This window comes from Solanum lycopersicum, chromosome 1 (assembly GCF_036512215.1).
Source record: "Solanum lycopersicum chromosome 1, SLM_r2.1".
NCBI classification, from domain to species: Eukaryota; Viridiplantae; Streptophyta; class Magnoliopsida; order Solanales; family Solanaceae; genus Solanum; species Solanum lycopersicum.
In genome coordinates, this window is record NC_090800.1 from 75671200 (window position 1) to 75692551 (window position 21352).

Below are 21352 nucleotides of genomic sequence, written 5' to 3' on the forward strand. Positions count from 1 at the left end.
TGAATACAGTGTTAGAAAATTTGTCAATAAATATTATGGTGACTATGAATGATTAGACCTAACAAGGAGCTTTACTAGTCTGAGACATCTTCAAAAGATGACAAGAATTATCCAACTTTCTGTCATTTTAGATGCTTTTTGAAAATAATATGACAAACTCAGCTGAACGAAAATATGTAACATATCTTTTTTTATGTTCATTACTCAACTAAAAAAGAATATGAAATTTTATAAGCATATATAGTTATTCAAAAATAACTGAATTTTCTTGGCTAAATTTTCTCTGTTTACAATCTGTAGCTATGATGAAATTTTGTTGTATAGTGTAACAATTGTATTTTACGACTAATATGATACACATGTCAAAAGATGATTGATCACCAAAACATTATATACCGTATATATACATAACACATATTTACTATGTTGTATAAAAATCAGATCTCAAAAATTTTAGTTTGTGTAAATGCCCAATCAGGCCCAACAGAAGATAGGCTTTTGTTTGTCTCAATAGGTACAATTATTTCTGCATTACGTATTACTCCTCTGTCAATGCTTAGTGAAATAGTCGTCTTCTTCCTCTGTTCCTCAAATTTGTAGCTTCACTCTTCTGCAAAAAAATTGTCACAATACCATCTTTTATTCTCATCAATCAGCAAGATTCGCCATTGTTTTTGTTTTTTTCTAAGGCTTAAAGCATTCTTCTTTCAAAGTTCCAGTTTAAGGGATTTGTCCTGCCTTGTCAATACTTTGGGTCCGAGACGGTCAGAATGGGTCTTGAAGGTTCAAGAAACTAGATTTCGGGCTTATAAGGCTAAAAAGGTAAGATTTTTTCTTAATTGGAAGTTTAATCGAGATGTTTTTTTTTGGCATTTATGATACCCATTTGAAATTTATTCAAGATTGTAGATTTTGAAATTCTTTGCTGTATGGTTCTATGTGTTTGTAGATTCATTTATTTAACTGAAATTTTGTTCGGATTCTCGGATACCCATCTGTATTTTACGGAGGAATCTGCAGATTTGAGATTCTTTCTGCCGTTCATTTATGGATAAATGGTTACCTGACAAGGCATTTCATGTAAATTCATGTGTTTTGGAATTCTTTTTTTTTTTGCATTTATATCTATATTGCTATTTGTAGATTCTTAAATGTGTGTGGATATGAAGAGTCATTCCATGTAAATTCATGTATTTTAGCTGTTTATTTGATTGGCATTTCTGGATAGTAGATACCCATTTGAATTTGATTAACAATTTGCAGATTTGAATGGCTAGACCTCCATTTTTTGTCAGAAGCTTGTGCACTCGCCAAAACTTTAATTCCCCAATCCGTAACCTAAGTATTGCTGGAACTAATGGTAGGGTTGAAGGTGAAGTTGCTGCACAAAACGCAGATCGATCAAGTTCAGTAAATCATCAAAGTGAGCAACTGAGCTTTGCTGAGATAGCTAAAGATGTTTGCAAAGTCATCCGGACACGACCCAGATGGGAACAAATATTGTTATCTGATTTTCCCACTGTTAATTTTACTGATCCAAGATTCTATACTGAGGTTCTGAAGGCACAAAAAAATATTATGTTGTCGCTTCGGTTTCATTTTTGGCTTAGTTCTCAAAATGGTTTTTCGAGGGATCAGTTCTCTGATGAAGTCATATTTAGTGGGCTTGTACAAGCCAAGGCCGCCAGTGCAGCCAAATGTTTTCGGCAAAATATGATTTTTGTGCCTCAACCTAATTGTTTGGAGGCCTACATTCAGTGTCTTTGTGAAAATGGATTGATTGAGGATGCCCTTGACGTGTTTACTGAGTTGAGAAGTGTTGGCCACTGCCCATCATTGAGAATTTGGAATTCAGCCCTTTCAGATTCTATCCGAGCTGGAAGAACTGACACTGTCTGGAAATTGTATGAGGATATGACAGAGTCTGGTGTTGTAGCAGATGTAGGTACAATTGGGCACTTGATTCAAGCATTTTGTATGGAGAACAATTTTCCAGATGGTCATCAACTTCTTCGACAGGCTTTGGAAGCTGGGCATGCCCCTAGTAGTGTTGCTTTTAATAAATTGATTTATGAATCATGTAAGAACAGAGATTACTCTAGACTGTCATCTCTTCTCCATTCAATGATTGCAACTAATTGTTCTGTTGATATATTCACTTATCAGCATGTTATTCTGGGACTCTGTGAAACAAGAAAGATGCGTGAAGCTTTTAGGATATTTAATGATCTAAAGAATAGAGGCTATGCTCCGGATATGGTTATGTATACAACAATGATTAATGGTCTCTGTAAAATGAAATCGGTTGGAGATGCCCGGAAATTATGGTTTGAGATGATTCAAAAGGGATTCAATCCCAATGAATACACATACAACACACTCATCCATGGTTATTTAACAACTAACCGTCTAAAAGAAGCTGTAAGTCTTTATAAGGAAATGTGTGATAAAGGATATGGAGAGAACACAGTGACATATAATACCATGATTCATGGGCTGTGTCTTTATGGAAGAGTAGGAGAAGCTCACAACTTGTTCAATAAAATGGCTGAGAATGGTGTTGCCCATGATGTGGTCACATACACTTCTCTTATTCAGGGTTTCTGCAAGAATGGGAAGATAAATAAAGGTCTTCAGTTTTTATATGAACTGTTAAAGCAGGGGTTGCAACCATCACCTGCTTCTTATACAGTGTTAATTGAGAAACTTTGTGAGATCGGCCATGTTTCGGAAGCTAAATCATTGTGGAATGATATGCTAGATAGAGGTGTCAAACCAGCAACATCGACTTATGATTCTATCATACTTGGATTAATCAAGCAGGGATATGTAACAGAGGGGCTAGATTGGTTGAGCAGTATGATGAAGAGTAGGCTCAGACCAAGGAGAAAAACTTTTGAGAAACTGATTTATCATCTTTCTCAAGCAGATAAGTTGGATGAATCTTTATCCATTTTAGATAACATGCTTAGGCTAGGTCATGTCGTCAGAGAAAAAATTTTCCGTTCTCTAGTAAATAAACTTTGCAAAGATAATTCCCACCATATTGAGATGGAAATGGGATATATAGTCTGAGCTATTCAAGATGGTTGATGTCTTATAAAGATTGCAACACCTTTAGCTTGTCTAAGGCCAAACCGGAAGAGAAGATTTATTTGCTTTATACACCTTGATCGTGCAACTTCACATTTTTGTTATAACTTAATGTTGTATTTTTTAGTCTTATTGATATGTGATAGGGATCAAATTTGTAGCATGTGCTACTACACATCCCTCACTGTATTTCTGTTACCGCTTACAGTAAATTTGATGATGGATGCACTGACATTCTTGAAGTGCAGTCATTCCTTAGAGAGAATCTGTGGTTTCTGCTAGGAGATAGAGACACCAATCACTTCTTCTGAATAACTTTTGTCAAATTGAGTGTTTTGGTGTGTGTTTCCAGTGTGGTCAGAATTTTGAATTCTACTTTCTTGCAATATTCAACTTTCATGGTCAGTGGTACTTCATTAGAGGAAATATCTATTTTAGATCAAAATGTATGGCTGATTTTGTCACTTTTTTTGGTTTGTATCCTAGTTTAGAACTAAACTTTCTTTCCTTCAAAGAAAGAGACAGAAAAGCTGATTAGGACAATTCTGGAGTGATCTAAAATTTTTGTTATTACTTTTTGCAGTAGGCTTCTAAAATACAATTTTAACACCCAAGTTAGGAAAATTATGTCAAATCAATTTATTGATAACCTAAAAGGGAAGTACATTACTTTATTTTGTTCAGTCGAAAACATTGGTGGCCCAATGCTTTTGAAGCTAAAATCTCCCATTGCTGCATTGAACATGTACATCATGATTGTGCCTACTGCAACAGACAGAGAAGTTTGTGCTTTCTACATTTTACGCCAAAATCTTAAAAGGGAAGTTCATCTATTTTTAACCTTAAGATGTTACCAGATTTTCTTTCAAAACTCTCTGGTTCCTTTCTTTACACAATCCAGCATATGCAGGACGGATTTGTGTCCCGATGTTCTTTCTCTCATTGTTTAGGACATTTTATTAATACCAGCACTGCATTAATTCTTTTGCTGTTCTTGGCACTACCCCTCTTATCATTGAATATAGTCAGGAGTAACTGCCTAGATGAAGCTATTACGGGCAATGTATGAAAAGATGATTTGTAATTTCTGCATTCAGACAAATGACATCTGTTACATATAGTCATTCCTCTTCTCTGTAGATTATCCTGGGTAAGGGGCAGCTTCAGGGTCCAACATCAAGTGAAAAAGTGCCACTACCTGGTGCTTTGTTTCTCCATATTTGTCTCCATGGCTATGTTTCTTTTTAGCAATAGAAGAGATCAAACTCTTGCTGTAAGAGTTAACAGTGAAAGATTCAGTTCTTTGTAGCTCCCATGCTAGTGAGTCTGACTTGTCTTCTAGGGCCGGTGCTGTTTCCAGCAGCTAAAACAGTTGAATCAGTTCCCCAACTTCCAATCATTTTGCACCTTTTCTTAATTTTGATGTCCCACTATCGACCTGTTTTAACTGAGTGATACTTTCAATTGCAGCAGTTTCCGTTGCATCATCATTTCTTTACTTTGCTGGGTATGTAGGAAACTGCTTTTTTTTTTGTTTCCCACCTGGTGTCCAGAGCCCACATTGGAACTTCGACTAAATTCGGGTCGCTCACTGTAGGGCCCATTTGGTGGTGGCGCTCCCAACATGATTTTCTCCATACCCAGGACTCGAACCCGAGACCTCTGGCTAAGGGTGAAGCACTCCCACCAGTGCACCGCAACCCATGTTGGTAGGAAACTGCATTTACTAGTCTTTTAATAGTGATAAGATTTTTTTTCATTTGATGAGGCTTACACATGCGTCCTAATTGAATTTGATCTTGTAAGGTGGAAAGTAAAATTGTGGTAATTACTAATTACACAATTAGTAAAGGATATGAGAGGAAGGCTATCCCAGAATCCATCATGCAAACCCTCTTTAAAGCCTATATCATGATATGCTAGGTGGAGCTGATTCAATTCCTTGCCGTCATTTGAGTCCACAGGTGCAGTTCTTGGCTATCCTTTTTCCTTAAAATCTATTATCTGATTGCACATATTTTGTTGGTCTTTAAGATGCCCTTGGCTCCAATATATTCAGGTGCCTGTGATCCTGGAAGAATGATTCAAGTGAGACATACTGATGAAGGCTAAAAAAGGAATGAGGTCCTTCATTCACCTCCTGACGTGCTCCTCAAATAGAAGTCAGATATTTTGCTACATCAAAAAGGTAATATGATGAATTACTTCTTATTGATAATGCTGACAAATAATGGCAAGTTGATGAAAACCAGTTTTGGGATACGAGATACTGTTATGCTGTAGAGGTTTGCTCTGGTTGAACTCCATAAATCAAACCTACGATGATGATATCTTGGTTATATATGGTTTTCAATATGGATATTGGCATTGCCAACCAAAATCATAAAGTTAGGAGTTGTCTAATAAATGTACTTAATAGGTAGTAGCAATACCAAGTTGATGGGTCTCAAGCTAGGTTATGATTTTAGCTAATAGCAGCATTAGTAGAGTTTTAATAAAGTCATCCCTTCTCTGTAAACTATCCTGGTTAAGGGCCACTTCATGGACCAAAATCCAGCGGAAAACCCCCCGTTCATGTGGAGCTTTTTCCCTCCAGATTTGTCTCCGTGCCCATGTTCCTACTTCAGCAGCAGAACAGATTAAACTCCTGTCATAAGAGTTAATAGTAAAAGATCCAGTTTGCAGCTTCCATACCAGTGAGTCTTCTCTTTTCTTCTATAGCCTGTGCCTCTTTCCACAGTTTCAGTTGGTGCAATTTCTATTGCACCATTGTTCCTTCTCTTTGCTGCTCGTGTTACAGGCAGCTTACTACACTTTTTGGTTGTATTCCTACCTTCGGTGCTTTTCCGAGGTGCGCGAAAGCTGACCAGAACACCAGAGTCATAAAAAAAGGGTTCATAAGCATAGGAGTACTTTAAATAGCCAACTACAACAAAACAACAGCTTAATTCAAAAACTTCAAATATCTCAACAAACTTAAACAACCACACAAAAGTTTAAAATTCAAATCATCCTAAACTTAAGCAACTTAAGTATTAGGCGACTAAGAAAATTACTGCAGTAACTTGAAAAACAAGTTTCAAAAAAAACAAAGTTCTCACTATGCTTGAACAGTCTGAAGCAATGAACTATTCATAGATCTGCTATCCCAGGTTGTCCTTATTAGGTTTTCCACATTGTTCGCAGATTTGGACAATCCTTCCTCCGTGAGCTAGCTTTTTAGGCCGAGTTAGGCCCAGGTGCCATATCACCAGCATCATCATTTTCCCCTTTACTTTCCTTCAACTCTTCCTCTTGACTTGCCTTCAACTCTTCCTCTTGACTTGCAACCAGCTTGTGCAATCTATCAGCCAAGCCATCAATGTTTGTGTGTATATCATCATCAGGGTCTTGAGAGGGATCATCGGAATCAGAACAAGAATTGTTGAATGCAGCTTCTATCCTTAAATGCATGCGACGTAGACGACTTTCATTGTCCCTCCAGCTCTTGTGTTCAGCGTTTCTCCTTTGCATTTCCAACTCCTCTTCTTCTGATGAATCATAGTTTTGGTTAAGCATGTCTGCCCAGTGTTGCTGAGTGATCACACTCGATGCAGAAGTTCCAGCTAAATCATAATTGCGTTTCTTACAAGTCTTCTTCTCCATGTGCTCTTTGAGTGCATCTGAAATTGTTAAAAGGACATTGTATGAAATCTTTATATTTTGGAGTAATCAATCAACCAAAGGAGTTGCTAAAATATATCTTAACCATTGGTATCAAACAAGGTGTGGAGCTAATTGCTGGAATCAAACTTAACACTTTGCAAAGACTTATTGTTCATAGATAAAAGTAGTCCTATTAGAAAAATGTGCACAAATATCAAGTTGAAAAAGCACTTACACAAGTATGTTCTTGAGAGATATTCATTTGTACACAAAAATTCAAATGTCATTTCCTTTCATTCAATTCGCAAGTGGTCATAAGTGATATTTCCACTATATATTGTTCTTCAAACTAATATTTTCCTCCATTTTCATGACAAGCATGGTAGTATATTCTCATTGTATATTACAACAATATACACGACACAGTGAAATTTCATAAGTGGGGTTTGGGGAGAGTAGAGTTTATGCATATCATACCGCTACCTCATGGAGGTGAGGAGGTTGTTCACGAAGGATCTTCAGCTCGTGTACAACATATATCAAAATAGGTATGAGAACAAGGAAAAACAACAGTGGAGAAACAAAATAATAATAAGAGAGCAATAACAACCACAACGCAATGTGATAACTAAATCTATATCCTCATTGTATATTCTTTTATATAAATTATTATTGTGTAAATATCCCTTTTTTCTCAAGAAAAAGTCATCTTCAGTGCTTATTGTTCATTTTATTTTTACAAGTTCAACATTTAGCTCTAAAAACTTGTGTAAAAAATTGAAGATGTTGGAATTGTATAGACCTAGGGATCTTGAAGCTATTGTCATGAAATTGAAGGTCAATATCATCAAAGGATGTGTAGTGGATGGAGATATTCCTAAATTAAAGATTTTGGGTTTGAGTTATAGATATCGAAAAATTCTTGATAGGAGTGTTACCCCTAAATTGTCTTATAAAACATAGTTACATATATTATCACTAGTAAAGAGTTTTATATAATATACTGAGGAAAATATACACATATCTTTAAAAATTGTAAAAAATAGTTTTCTCCGCAATTAAATCATCTACAATTCAATATGGAGAAATTATTTTAGTCTTTGTTTGGACGAAAAATGTTGAAAATACTTTTATTTTGTTTTATTGTATCATAAAACAAAATCCAACGCTGAAACTCGATTTTCTAATTGGAATTCGACTCTGACACTCGATCCGAGACTCGATTTTCATATTGGGATCCTACCTTGACTCGGGATTCGACTTCTGAACCGGCCAACCCCAACATTGGACTCATAACTCTATACTCAAATCGAGATTCGATCTTGACACTCGACTTAAGACTTGACACCCAAATTGAGATTCAACCCTAATGTTGATACTTCAATTGAGATCCAACCCCAACACTCGATCCAAAACTCAACTTTCAAATTAGGATTCGACCCTAATAGCTAGATTAGATTCGATCTTGATCTCAAACCGTAACTGCAATGACTGATTCAAACTTGATTCTGACACTTGATTAGTGACTTGAACCCGATTCAGCGCTAGGGTTTAGTATCAATGATATAAGTTAAGCTCGAGACAAGAGCCTTGATTTCTAAAATAGAAACTTTTTCTACATTAAATTTTAATTCATACAGAATTCAACTTTTTTTTGACCTCATATCAACTAAAGCTCAAACGAAAAAATTTGTAAACATATACAGATGACACAAAAAAGTACTTTACTTTATTCAGTTTTACTGTATCATAAAACGAAATTCGATACAGGACTCGATTTTCATATTGGAACACAACCCCAACTCAACTTCTGAATCGGCACATTCGATTGGTAACTCGACACTCAAATTGAGATTCAATCTTGACACCTGACTCAAGACCCGACATCCAAATCAAGATTAGACCCTGATGCCGATACCTGAATCGAGATCCAACCCTAACACTTGATCAAAAACCCGACTTCTAAATTGGGATTCAACATTGACAACTGAATTGGGTCCGATCTTGATCCCAAAACTCAACTCCAATGACGGATTCAAAACTCGAATCTGACACCTAATCAGTGAATCGGCGCTAGGGTTTAGCAATCAATGACAAGTTAAGCACGAGACAAGAATATTCAATGATTTGTTACCGTCTGTTCTGGCCTTGATTTCTAGAATAGAAACAACATCTACATCAAATTTAATTCATAGAGAATTTAACTTCATTTGACCTCATATCAATTAAAGATCAAACCAAAAGAATGTAAATGTATATACACATGACACAAAAAAGTACTTTAATTTACTAGTCATACACATACACATAATCAAAACACATGATATATACCTTCACGTTGTTGTTCTGCAAATGCCACCAGAAATTCATCCAAACCCTCCTTCAATAAGTCTCGATCGCAAAGGATCAATTCGATTTCAGCATCGATTTTAGCAGCAGCAGAACTTCTTGCATCAATCTGACTGCGTTTCGCTGTAAGTTCCTTAACTTTGTTCTCCATATGTTTGATGGTTTTGCGAAGTTCGCGTTCAGACCATGTCATTCCATCAGCATTATCCTCATCGCTGCTGCTTGATTCAAATGGAGAAATTTCGTCGATTGTAGTCTCATCATCACTGAGATCCTTATCGAAGCTCATTTTCTTTGATGAACAAAAGCCAAGTATCCAAGTTAACATAGTTATACACAAATAGTGAATTTTTGTAGTTTTAGTTTTTGTAACTGAAATTAATGACATTTGTACTATAAGACTTCTTTAAATAAAACAAATATATATGGCACATTTATGTTTGTAGACCAAACTATTTTTATATTGGGAATAATTAATTAATGAACTGGTGTAATTAATTGAAAAATTGAAATGCAGATTTTTTTAGAATTGAAATGGGATGTGCTCAAATTTAAATGCATTTGCAATATGTAGATTTATTTATATGTTTGAGATTGTTTTTTTAATTATAACTATGGGTGATATTTGCATGACATAATTATGATGTCATTATTATTAGGCATAAATACTTTTTATGTTTGAGTTGTGGTACTTAACATTTTAAATCCAAGTATCATGAGAAAATTTAGCAACAAAAAAAAGGCCACTTCCAAAATTTAATTGCCAAAATACCTATTCAATTATTATTTCCCCCCTTTATTTTACCATTTTAGGGTTTCAAAATATAAGAAAAGGCGGAGTCAGAATATTTTTCAAAGAGAAAAGGCTCAAATATTTTATGCCAATAGTTTTGGCACATTTAACAATGGTTTTGCAAAATCATTTTTGACACATGGCCAATTAAAATTCGGTCACATCATTAATTTTTTTAATTAAAAAATTAATTCAATTTTTATTCAGAACTTTGACTTTTTTATTAAATAATTGATGACGTGGCCAATTATAATTTGGCTACGTCATCAATTTTTTAAATAAGAAAAATCAGAAAAAAATTAATTCAATTGTATTTAGAATTATAATTTTTTTTAATTAAAAAAATTAATGACGTGGTGGAATTATAATTTGACACGTGTCAAAAATGGTTTTGCAAAATCATTGTTAAAAAATAATGGCATGAATGAGCCTTTTCTTTAACTGTAATGGCATAAATGAGTCAATACTTTTAACTGATGACATAAATGAGTCTTTTCTGAGAGTTTGATGACAGTTAGGATAAAATCTTAAGTCTAATAAAATATATATAAAACTTCACCAAATAAATATAGGTGGATCAAGAAATATTATTATTGTGTATGTGGATTATTTAATCTATAAATTAGTAATATTTTATTATTAAAGAATGTTTTGAGATTCAATGAAAAATAATTTTGATTCCATCAAAATCTTTGTATCTTACTTATTTAAGGATCATATCTATTAAATTCACAGAAAAAACTAAATTTGTATTAAATTCACAGAAAAAACCGAATTTGTTATACATAAAGTACATTGGATATATCAGAATCATTCTAGCTTACTAAATTATGTATCATATTTATTGAATTCATTCAAAAAATAAATGCATTATACATAAAGTTCAATGTATGTGTATGATTCATTGTAATATATTTTTGTTAACTGATTCATTATAAAAAAAATTAATGAATTCATTATGTTAAACATAATGTTCATTATTTCTTAGTAATTAAATAGTATCATTATATTTTTACTAAAAACATTGAATATATGATGCTGTAAGAATACATTATATAAGTAACACAAGAAACTTCTTGAAATTATATCTAAAAATAATTTCACTTAAAATGTGTTACAAAATTAATAATGACATGTCAAATACGTATAACATTATGTCAATACAAAAAAAGAGTCAATCCATTTTCACTCGAAAAGATTAACAATCATGTTAACACCAAAATTTTTTGATTCAATAAGAAAAATAAAAATGAACTTTAATTAAATTTGAATTTTAGCAAAAGACAAAATAGAATAATCATATTTCAATAATAAATTGTCTAAATATTTATATTTTTTTAAAAATTATTAATTTATAACATTAATAAAATCATATATTTATTTATAGATATTTTTTGAGAATATATTGTGACTTTTGGCTCATATCCTCATTTTTTTTCTCATTTATTCTTTTTGTCATGTCATTCTCTTGTTTTTTCTCATTTATTGTTTTTATTTTCTCTTTTTTTTTTCTTTTCTCTTTTATTATTTTCTCTTTTAATTTTTAATTCTTTTTTTATTTTATTCTTTATTAGAAATATCATTTGATAATGATTTTATTTTAATTTTTAGTTACTTTATCTTCTTTTTATTTTTTTCTCTCTTTTTATTTTTTTTGTCTTTAAATAAAAGATTATTTGATCCTTTTTCATATTATTTTTATTAATCTCATTTATTTTTTTCATATTTTCATTGAGAGGTATCATTTGCTAATCTTTATTATTATTATTATTTTTGTTTAGTTTATCTTATTATTTTTCTCTCTCTACTTGTTTACCATTTTAAGAAAATAAAATAAAATAAATTACTTCTATTTTTTCCTTATTCATTATTTTTATTCTCTTCTATTTTTCTCTCATTTATTATTCTTGTTCTTTTTTCTTTTCTTATTCATATTATATTTAACAGATATTATTTGATAACAATTTTACTATTTTTTTCATACTTTTTCATTATTATCTTTTATTAGATATATCATTTGACAATATTCTTATTATTTATTTCTTTGTTCTACCTTTTCATTTTCTTTTTTCCATCAGTAGAGACATTATTGGTAATATATATTGTTAGGGTATCATTTATCAATGAGTATAGGTTGTGACCAAAAAGTTTAATAATATTATATATATATATATATATATATATATTACCATCAATTAATGAGTAGAGTGTGACAATGAAACCTTAATGATACATACTCTTATAGTATCATTGACTAATGAATAAGGTGTAAACAAGAAACCTTAATGATACGACAAAAATATATGTATATTTGTAGGGGTCGTTTGGTAGAGCGTATAAGAACAATGCAAAATTGAGTGTACTTAGTAGTGCTTGCATTAGTTACTCAAACATTATTTCTTTTACATTGTTTGATTTGATGTATTAGAAATAACAAATCATGCATGATTTCTATTTAAAAATATATGTTTACAAAAATACTCTTCACACTTTATTTAATTGTACACTTCTGTTGCAACAAAGTTCTTTGTTAAAACATAAAAAAAGATTTATTTGTTAAAATATCATTAACTCTTCTTCTTCTTCTTCTTTCTTTCAAAAATAATATTAAGGGTTAAAATATTGTTGTACTATTGCGTCAAAATATTTTAGTGAAAAGTTGGCAAAGAATTTGTAGTCAAATTTATCGCTACAATAGTAAAATTTTTATTAAACTACATTGAAATTAGATTAAAAAACATTTAAAAAAAAAGATACTTGAGAGGTCATAAAGCCTATCGAGACACCGACAAATTAAAATACATTGAAAACAAATCAAAATAAAAACAAAAACATATGACAACAAAGAAAATGAAAAGATTCTAAAGCAATGAGAAAATGCTAAAAAATGTTTTAAAAAGACTTTGAAGGTAGTTTTGTAATTATTTAATCTAATTAAGGTGCTACAATGTTTTGTATTACTAATACCTATAATTACTGGTAATAGTATTACACAACTTAATACACACTAGAGTATATTAGTTATACATGACATGAAAAAGTATATCAGACAAGGTACTACTAATACACACACATAACACATGCATTATATTTCCTAATATACTCTAGCACATGATCTCTTAGAGTATCATTAACTAATGAGTAATTTTTGTTTAAGAAACCTTAATGATACAACAAATATATATATATATATATATATATATATATATATATATATATATATATATATATATATATATATATATATATATATATATAAAAGTAATGTAGACATTAAATTTTAAATATTATGGAAAAATCAATCAGACAAATAAAATCTAAAGAAACATAACTTTATTGATCAATATTGCGGTTTATCCATTATTCGCGGGCCGTTAGTTCTGTATTTTTCGAACTAGGGTGATTTAGATCTGACCTTTATATGGATATTTTATAAATTTACGAAATATTCGAGATCTTGATCATTAAAAATACCCAAGAGTTTATGAGATATTTTATATGTCTTTTAATGGAATTTTGTATCATTTATATATGCATAAATTAGGGTTTACGGTTGAGTAGCCTCTAGGAATTCTAATTGAAACTGAACACAACTTTTAGGGTCCCATTTCGAATTGAAAACGTCTTGTAGAGTCCGCAAAATTTTAATGTCTACAGTACTCTTATAATATCATTGACTAATGAGTAATTTCTGAACACAAAACCTTAATAATACTATAAAAAAAATAATTTCCCTAAATAATCACTCATGTTTAAAAAATTACCCAATAATATCACTTTTATTTGTTTTAAAATTATAATATCACACAACATTACATATTTTCCACAAAATATACTTCACACACAAAAACATATTCTCTTCCCTATCATGAATGTCTTATCATATTCCCTTTCTGCCAACAATTTTTTTTTCAAAATAACTTTTTAACTCAACCCATATATACTCTCAGTAAAAATAATAATTACATTACACAAAGTGAACATTTTTAAAGAATATTTATTCTACGTTACTTAATTATCACTAATTATTTATTCTAAATTATTTTTCAAATATTCATTCTTTAAGTTCTTATGGAATCCGCAATTTGAACATTAAAAACAAGTACAAGTTCAACAAAAAAATAATGTTAGAAAACAATTTTCACGTACTCATAAAAAAATCAAAAGAATTATATCAACTAGCTTTTTTAGTATTATTTTTCTTGTCAGTCCATTTTCACATATTCATTACATTAGAAAAATTATTTTATTATTTCATAAAAGATATGTTAAATTAATATTGATTAAGTAAAGATGTAAAAGATGGACTGAAGGAGTAAAAATTAAATTTCCCAATTCTAAGAAATAAAAAATGTAGTATTAAAAAAAAGTAATATTATATGACATTCCATTAAAAATGTGCGCTTTGCGAAAGAAATTACTTAATAAATTATAAATTTCATATCATAATTTGAGATATTTTAACATAAAAATTGAATATAAATTATAATAAAATTAATTTAAAAAATATTAAAAATAAGTTATTCTTAAATTATATTTATGAATAACTATTCTTCTAACCAACTAAGTCCTCTCAAAATACACTCAATTTGTAAATTAACAAAAAGAAAAATATTGGGATACTTTGTGGAGAGAGAATTTCAAGTAACATCACAGAAACTTCTTACTTATTATTTTCTTAATTGGAATTATCCAAAAAAATTGAGGAATAATACTCTTTCTTCTCTATTCCACCGCAACAAACCTTATTCATTGCAGTTGCAGAGAGAGAGAGAGAAAATGTACGGATTCACGAGTTTGAGGACGGAGAGTGATGGAGGAATCAAAGGTGATATAGAGGAAGGAACCTTGTATCCAGGTCTTGGATATGGTGAGAATCAATTGCGTTGGGGTTTTATTCGTAAAGTTTATGGGATTCTCGCTGCTCAGATCCTTCTCACCACCCTTGTATCCGCCGTGACTGTACTTTATACGCCGATCAACGATCTCCTTCGTGGAAGTCCTGGCCTTCTTCTCTTCCTCATTTTCCTTCCATTCGTTCGTAAGTAAACCTAGATCTGTTCATTTTTCGGTAATTTATTGCTTTCTGTATGTCGTGTGTTTATTAGTTGCCGATCTGATTTCTGAATAGTTGATCTCTTAGACGTATAATGACCTGAAATTTGATGATTTTTTTCCGTGATTTTGAATTATGGATATTCATCTTTGTTTATTAATACTTCGAATTGAGCGTATATAGTTTATTTATGCTGCGGAATTAGAGATCTATCGTTTCACGTTAGAATCATTTCTTTTGTGTAAGCATTTTGATTAATGGGAATTATGCAATCTATTTGGAGGTTATCTTAGCTTCGCTTTATGTTGTATACACGGACAAGTTGGCCAGGTAAGGAGCCAGATAGGGTCGAAGGGATCTGAACCCCCTTGGATGAATATACCATTGCTTATACATGGTTAAAATTATGTTTATACATGTTCAAAATTATTTTATAAACATATAGTAGACGTTGAACCCAGGTGGAGTTATGATCTTTTTGGTTTTTGTTTTCTTGTGTATTAACAGTTGATATCTGTATTCTGAAATTGTTGGACTTGTATGTTACTCTTCACGTGGTGTTTAGTCAACGAAACAACCTCAAATTTTGAGATTTTCGTGTTCTGTTTCGTAGTTGCAGCCAGTGTAATTTCAGTTTTGCTAGTAAATCTGCCACTGTATTGATCAGCTCTAATGACTGTGTTTGCACAGATGGTGCAGCAATATTTTTCGCCTTTATGAATTGTATATAATACAATTTTCTAATTAGCTGAGATAAGGGAAGAAACTTGAGGTTACTGACTTATGGTGATTGGTTTGGTGTTTAATAGTGTATAGAGATCTGTTTGGAACTGCAGTACAAATTTGTAGTTAATGCATGGGTTTGATGCTTCTGGATTTGCATTTATCAAATTTCCAAAAGTTTATCGACCTGTTTGCACTTTCCTTTCACTTTGTAGAAGCTAGACCAGTAATAATTTGTTTGTGTGCAGTGTTGTGGCCCTTGCACATATACCAGCAGAAGCATCCATTGAATTTTATTTTCCTTGGCCTCTTCACTGCTTCTTTGAGTCTCACAGTGGGTGTGACCTGTGCTAATACCGATGGTGAGTAGCTTCTCTGCTTTATGAAGCTTTCTATTTTTGGTGTTTGTGAATATCTTTATACTTCAACAGCTCTGATGATTCACTCATACTCATGCGCTTCAAAATTACAGGAAGAATTGTGCTTGAAGCTTTACTCTTGACATCAGCTGTAGTTTCAGCTTTGACCGGTTACACATTCTGGGCTTCTAAGAAGGGCAAGGACTTCAGCTTCCTGGGTCCAATACTCTTTACTAGCCTCTTTGTACTTATCCTGACTGGATTTATGCAGGTTGGTGTAACCTGTCTTTCTGCTCATCACCTCGTCCCAGGTCGAGAAATAAAAATTTTGTATGACCTATTTTGTAGCTCTAACTTTTGAGGCTTTGTCCATTTGCAGATGTTCTTCCCTCTCGGATCTACAACTAGTGCTGTTTACAGTGCAATGAGTGCTATAATTTTCTGTGGATACATTATATATGACACAGACAACCTGATTAAGAGGTTTACATATGATGAATACATCTGGGCATCTGTCACTCTGTACCTGGATGTTCTGAACCTGTTCTTGACCATCCTGCGCATTCTGAGGCAGGGAGACAACTAAGTGTGTGGGCAATGTCACCTGATATGCGTGTGATTGGAATTATTTTAAAGATTTTTTGCTTTGTTTGTCCATTAGTATGGCAGAAACATGGTTCTATAGATAGATATCTTGCTACCTCCCTACTGGTATATTACTTGTAAGTAGCACTTAAGTTCCTGGAAATTCCATAATAAGTGTCATTGATGTTTTACTGAAATCGACTCTGAGAAATGGGACAGCATTTACTGGCCTCACAAAGAGGAGCTCAAACGTAGCAATATATTCTTTAGCTTTGAATGCGTTGTGTACCCAATTCTTTCATGCTAGAAAAGTTACATGATTGTGTAATTAAAATATTGACAAGGCCATTTGCCTATACACATGTTGACTGTCCCCTTATTCTTTGTCTCCGATTTGTTTGTCACCTATGATTTTCGTCGAAGGGCGTCCACATTCACCATGTAAGCAACCAAATATTAAAAAAAACAAGAGTTAATTGGTCCCTTTATAGCCACAATTCAGGAATTGCCCAAGGACCTTTAAATACTAAGATTCCTAGAGGAAAGGTACTGACTGATATTTGGTTGCTTACATGGTGAATGTGGAAGAGCTTCCACATTCACCATGTAAGCAATCAAGCATAGGTAGAATTTTGAGATTCGAAAGCGTTCAACAATGGAAGTTCACATATGAGATTCGGTGTAAGATGCAGATTTCAGATCACAATACAAATCTAGTGTTAACGTCGAGAATAGACCAAAACAGCAGTCGGATACAGTTCTCTTAAATTCCAAAAATTAGAAATGATATATACATTATTCTTATAAAGTGCCATCATCAAATGAAATCCAGAATAACTACTGCTCTATCTCTATCGAATACTTGGAAAGTAAACAACTTTGAACATACTATCATGATTTGGCAGCTTCTTCATCATCAACCTCACTATCCCATGATAACTCTTCCTCCGCAGCACTCATACGTTTCCTTAAATCAGCTTTGTTCGGGCTTGTTCTCTCGGGTACCTTGATCTCATCACCACTTGCAATATCTTCAATCTCATCCCACCCAAGATCATCTCCCTCGTGCGAAGACACTTGGCTGGAAATAACTGAAAAATCACTGTTATCATTCTTACCTTCTGAACTCCCCTTATCATCCACTCTCCCTGCCAAAATTCCTTTAACATCCCCGCCATCATCACTTGTGATCTCTAAAGCTGTTTCTTTCTCGTCTTCTCTACTTACCGAACTATCCATTTTCTTCACAACTTCTTCTTTTGCTACGTTTTCACTTGCAACACCGTTGCTCCCTTCTGTATTCTCATCATCTTCATCATCAACATCCCAACTCAATTCCTCTTCTTCCTCACCCGAGATCGCCCTATTCACAAGCCTGACCCTTGCTTCATCAGCTTTCCTTATTCTATAAACCTTGTAAAAATATCTACTCCAGAATGTCTCGTGATCAATCCTACTTGGAACCAACTCGCTGTATATCTCATTTATTACACCATTTTCCTTAATCAAACCCTCAATTTCCCCATTCATCTCCACTAATACAAATCCCAGTTTCCACTCATTATAATCAATCATATCCTCTGGTTCATCGCAATACGTTTTCGCATCACACTGGGTTGCTCGAATTGTTGCATCGATTCTACTATAAGGTTTGGCATTCAAGTTCAAATTCTGCTCTAAACTACTACTTCTCCCTAAACTTCTCCTACTGCTATTTTCAAATAACTCACTGTCAGAATCATTATCAAGGATCGACTCCTTACCATGAGCAATAATCTCCGATACAGTGGAGCCGATATTATCAATAGCTTGTCCAACCGATTCTAGCGATTCCTGAGCAACGGCGGCGCCTGATTCAAACCTAGCCGGCAAGTCCTTCACGGCTCGGCTAGCTACTTCTCGGATTGTAGCGGTTTCAATTTTCAACCCGGAGCTGAATTCCTCGAAATCGCGGCGGTAGTTTTGAACAACGGATTCCGATTTCGATGCTATGGTTCTGAACAAAGTTGAACCGAAAGTCCATGCGTTCGTTATGGCTGGAACATCATGGTTAGGGTTAGGGTTTGGAGATTCTGGTTGAGATTGAGAATTTGATGGAGAAGTAGGGGCATCTTCGGTATCGGAAAATTCTGGATCGTCGGCGAATACGGATTTGAAGAAATCCATGAGGTGAGAAATTGAAAAGTTGAGTTTCGATTTATTATATATTGCTGTTGAACAAACGCTGTAGGGTCTAAACCTTCGCCGGAAAATTCTCAACGGCGGCGGAGACGTACAGGCGATAATCTCCGATGGATTTATTTTATCTTTATTAAAACAGACGGAAGATACAATTAAATCATTTCTAAAAATATAATAAGGAAATATTCCACCGACAAATTTAAACTTTTTTATTTTTGATATGTATATATATATATAGCATACCTAAATTTTCACTGAAATACTAAAATAGTAAATGAGTTAGGTATAGTATATATAATATGCATAATTAGTTCATAATTATTATAGCGAATAGTAAAATAGTAAATTCGATAGATAATGACATGAATAAAATTAATATTATACGGAATAAGGAGGAGAGAACGTCTATCGTTCAAATTTGATAAAAACATTTGTTTTTCTAGAGGTTTAAGAATAATTTTCATCAACTTTTTAATTTTACTATTTAAGTGTATATGTTTTGCATAAATATAGCACATTGATTTATAATAATAATAATAATAATAATAATAACATAACAATGACATTATACGAATAATAAATTTTTATGTGTACGTAAGTATAAAATTGCATAAAATATTTAAGATAAAAAATATATTTAAAGAGACATGATAATTTAACTTCACATGTTAAATAATAAGGTAAAAAAATGAACTACATTATATATGAAGAACAATAATATAAAACAACTACTTGTAATAAATTAACATCATGGGTATTATATATATTAATATACTTACCTTGTATTTAACTCTTTTGTCTAACCTGAGTTTCGTAAATAATTTTGTCACATAAAAAATACTGATGAAAAATAAACAATAAAAATGATAGAATATAAAGATATATATATTATTATTTCACTGATTTTTTGGTATCTTGTATAATCTACTACCTTATCATATTTTAGGAGTTCTTAATTTTTAAAATATATATTTTTTTCTTACTATATATTTTAGGACTTTCTAATTTGAATATCATAAAAATAATCAAATTCTCAGAAAAACAGTAAACAACAATTTTATTGGAGAGTTGGGCAAAAGTGCAAAAAATATTTTTAAGCGGTGTATTTTTTAAGTATTTATAGTTTTGATTAATAATAAATGTATATAAGAGATAAATTATTGTATTTATGTTATATTATTAAGTACAGAACTTTTTTAAAAGTAGCATGAAAAATTTAAAATAAAAATGTACTTAGAGTCAAACATGATAACTCCCCATCACAAAACAATTAACGAGCAAAATTAAATAAAGTGAACAAATTTTCATCGTCGATATCAAAAGTTAAAAATTATATTAACACTGATACACGAAAACACACTCAAAATATAACGCAAAGAAAAAATAAACTATGATATACATGAGCATGGTAACAAAATTAACAATAACATGAAGAGTGAATGGTAAGACCAAAAAAAAATGTTAACTTGAAAATTTACCTATTGGGAAAAACAAATATTGAAAAAATGAATTACGGCCTGTTTGGTCATGTGATATGGTATCATGATATGAAATAATAATATGTTATCATGAAATGAAATTGAAGTTTTATTTGGACATGCAATATGAAATTTTGGTGTTGTATATTTTCTTAACATAAAAAACTTTATCCAATAAGTTCTAAAACTATTAAAATAGTCCCAATTGTTTATTCAATATTATCAAATAAACAAAATAAATCATAAAATTGTATAATAAATTATTAATAAAGTTATTTGTTCTCTACTTAAGTAATTGTTTCATCAATATGTTTGAATAAAAATTAAACACCTTTCACAGGTTCTTCAAAATTTTATTACTCTAAGTGTGAGTTAAAGTAATTATATATTGGTGAGAATAATAAATTTTATGTTGGGTGAGAATAATAAATTTTAAAAAGTAATGATGTAATTATAAATTTATTAACATGTGAAATAAATGGTTAGTTGATATAAATGTGGAGTTGTTTTAACAAATATAAACTTGTGGATCAATTCTTTTATTAAAATAACTCAAATCATGATATACTATTCTCATATGATTTCATATCATGAATTTTGGAGAATATGGTATCACATATGGAATCATGAGATAGAATCAACATAAAATCGCACGTCCAAACGCTGATTCCATCTCATGATACCATATTGTAATATAGTATCACATGAACAAACGCGTACTTATTGAGAGAATAATATCTTCCTATAATGAATTTTTTTAACGATTATGTTGAGGTATTGTTTTATTATTTATTGAAATAAAAATATTCCAATTTATATAAATCCAAAACTTTCTTCTAAACAATGATTAACTAAATATGAAAGAGATTATTTTCTTCAAAGAGATTTTTTCGAGCAAAATTAAATAATCTAATTATGATTATTTTTTTTCAAAAAAAAGAAAAAGAAAAAAAGGGAGGCCTCACTTATCATACCTAGTGGCATGGTCACAACTTTACTTTATGATTAAAAGCTATTTTATAAAGAGATAATAGCCAAAATGTATCATTACTTTGTTGGTGGATGGCCAAAACATACCACATTCACACAA

The 21352-nt window shown here is 31.7% G+C and overlaps 3 protein-coding genes across 6 annotated transcripts; 2 read left to right on the forward strand and 1 right to left on the reverse strand.

Annotated features, from left to right (window-relative positions):
* Positions 1–263: 263 nt before the first annotated feature.
* On the forward strand, positions 264–7471 carry LOC101264063 (pentatricopeptide repeat-containing protein At5g18950). 4 transcript variants are annotated; one of them, XM_069299382.1, is made up of 6 exons: positions 421–822; positions 1264–4600; positions 4691–4802; positions 4900–5057; positions 5153–5281; positions 7117–7471. In XM_069299382.1, exon 2 carries the CDS (start codon positions 1270–1272, stop codon positions 3073–3075), a length of 1806 nt encoding a protein of 601 aa, XP_069155483.1. In that variant the 5' UTR covers positions 421–822; positions 1264–1269; the 3' UTR covers positions 3076–4600; positions 4691–4802; positions 4900–5057; positions 5153–5281; positions 7117–7471. The 4 variants fall into 4 exon arrangements, with proteins under 4 accessions (XP_004229464.1, XP_069155483.1, XP_010322828.1 ...); XM_010324526.4 differs by having other exon boundaries at positions 1264–4802; XM_010324522.4 differs by having other exon boundaries at positions 5153–7471.
* Positions 7472–14425: 6954 nt separating this feature from the next.
* LOC101264369 (BI1-like protein) lies at positions 14426–16800 on the forward strand. Its single transcript, XM_004229417.5, has 4 exons — positions 14426–14921; positions 15908–16021; positions 16132–16289; positions 16398–16800. The coding sequence occupies exons 1-4, from the start codon at positions 14660–14662 to the stop codon at positions 16602–16604; spliced, it is 741 nt and encodes a 246-aa protein (XP_004229465.1). The 5' UTR covers positions 14426–14659; the 3' UTR covers positions 16605–16800.
* Positions 16801–17335: 535 nt separating this feature from the next.
* LOC101264670 (uncharacterized) lies at positions 17336–21206 on the reverse strand. Its single transcript, XM_004229418.5, has one exon. The coding sequence runs from the start codon at positions 18767–18769 to the stop codon at positions 17495–17497; it is 1275 nt and encodes a 424-aa protein (XP_004229466.1). The 5' UTR covers positions 18770–21206; the 3' UTR covers positions 17336–17494.
* Positions 21207–21352: the final 146 nt, after the last annotated feature.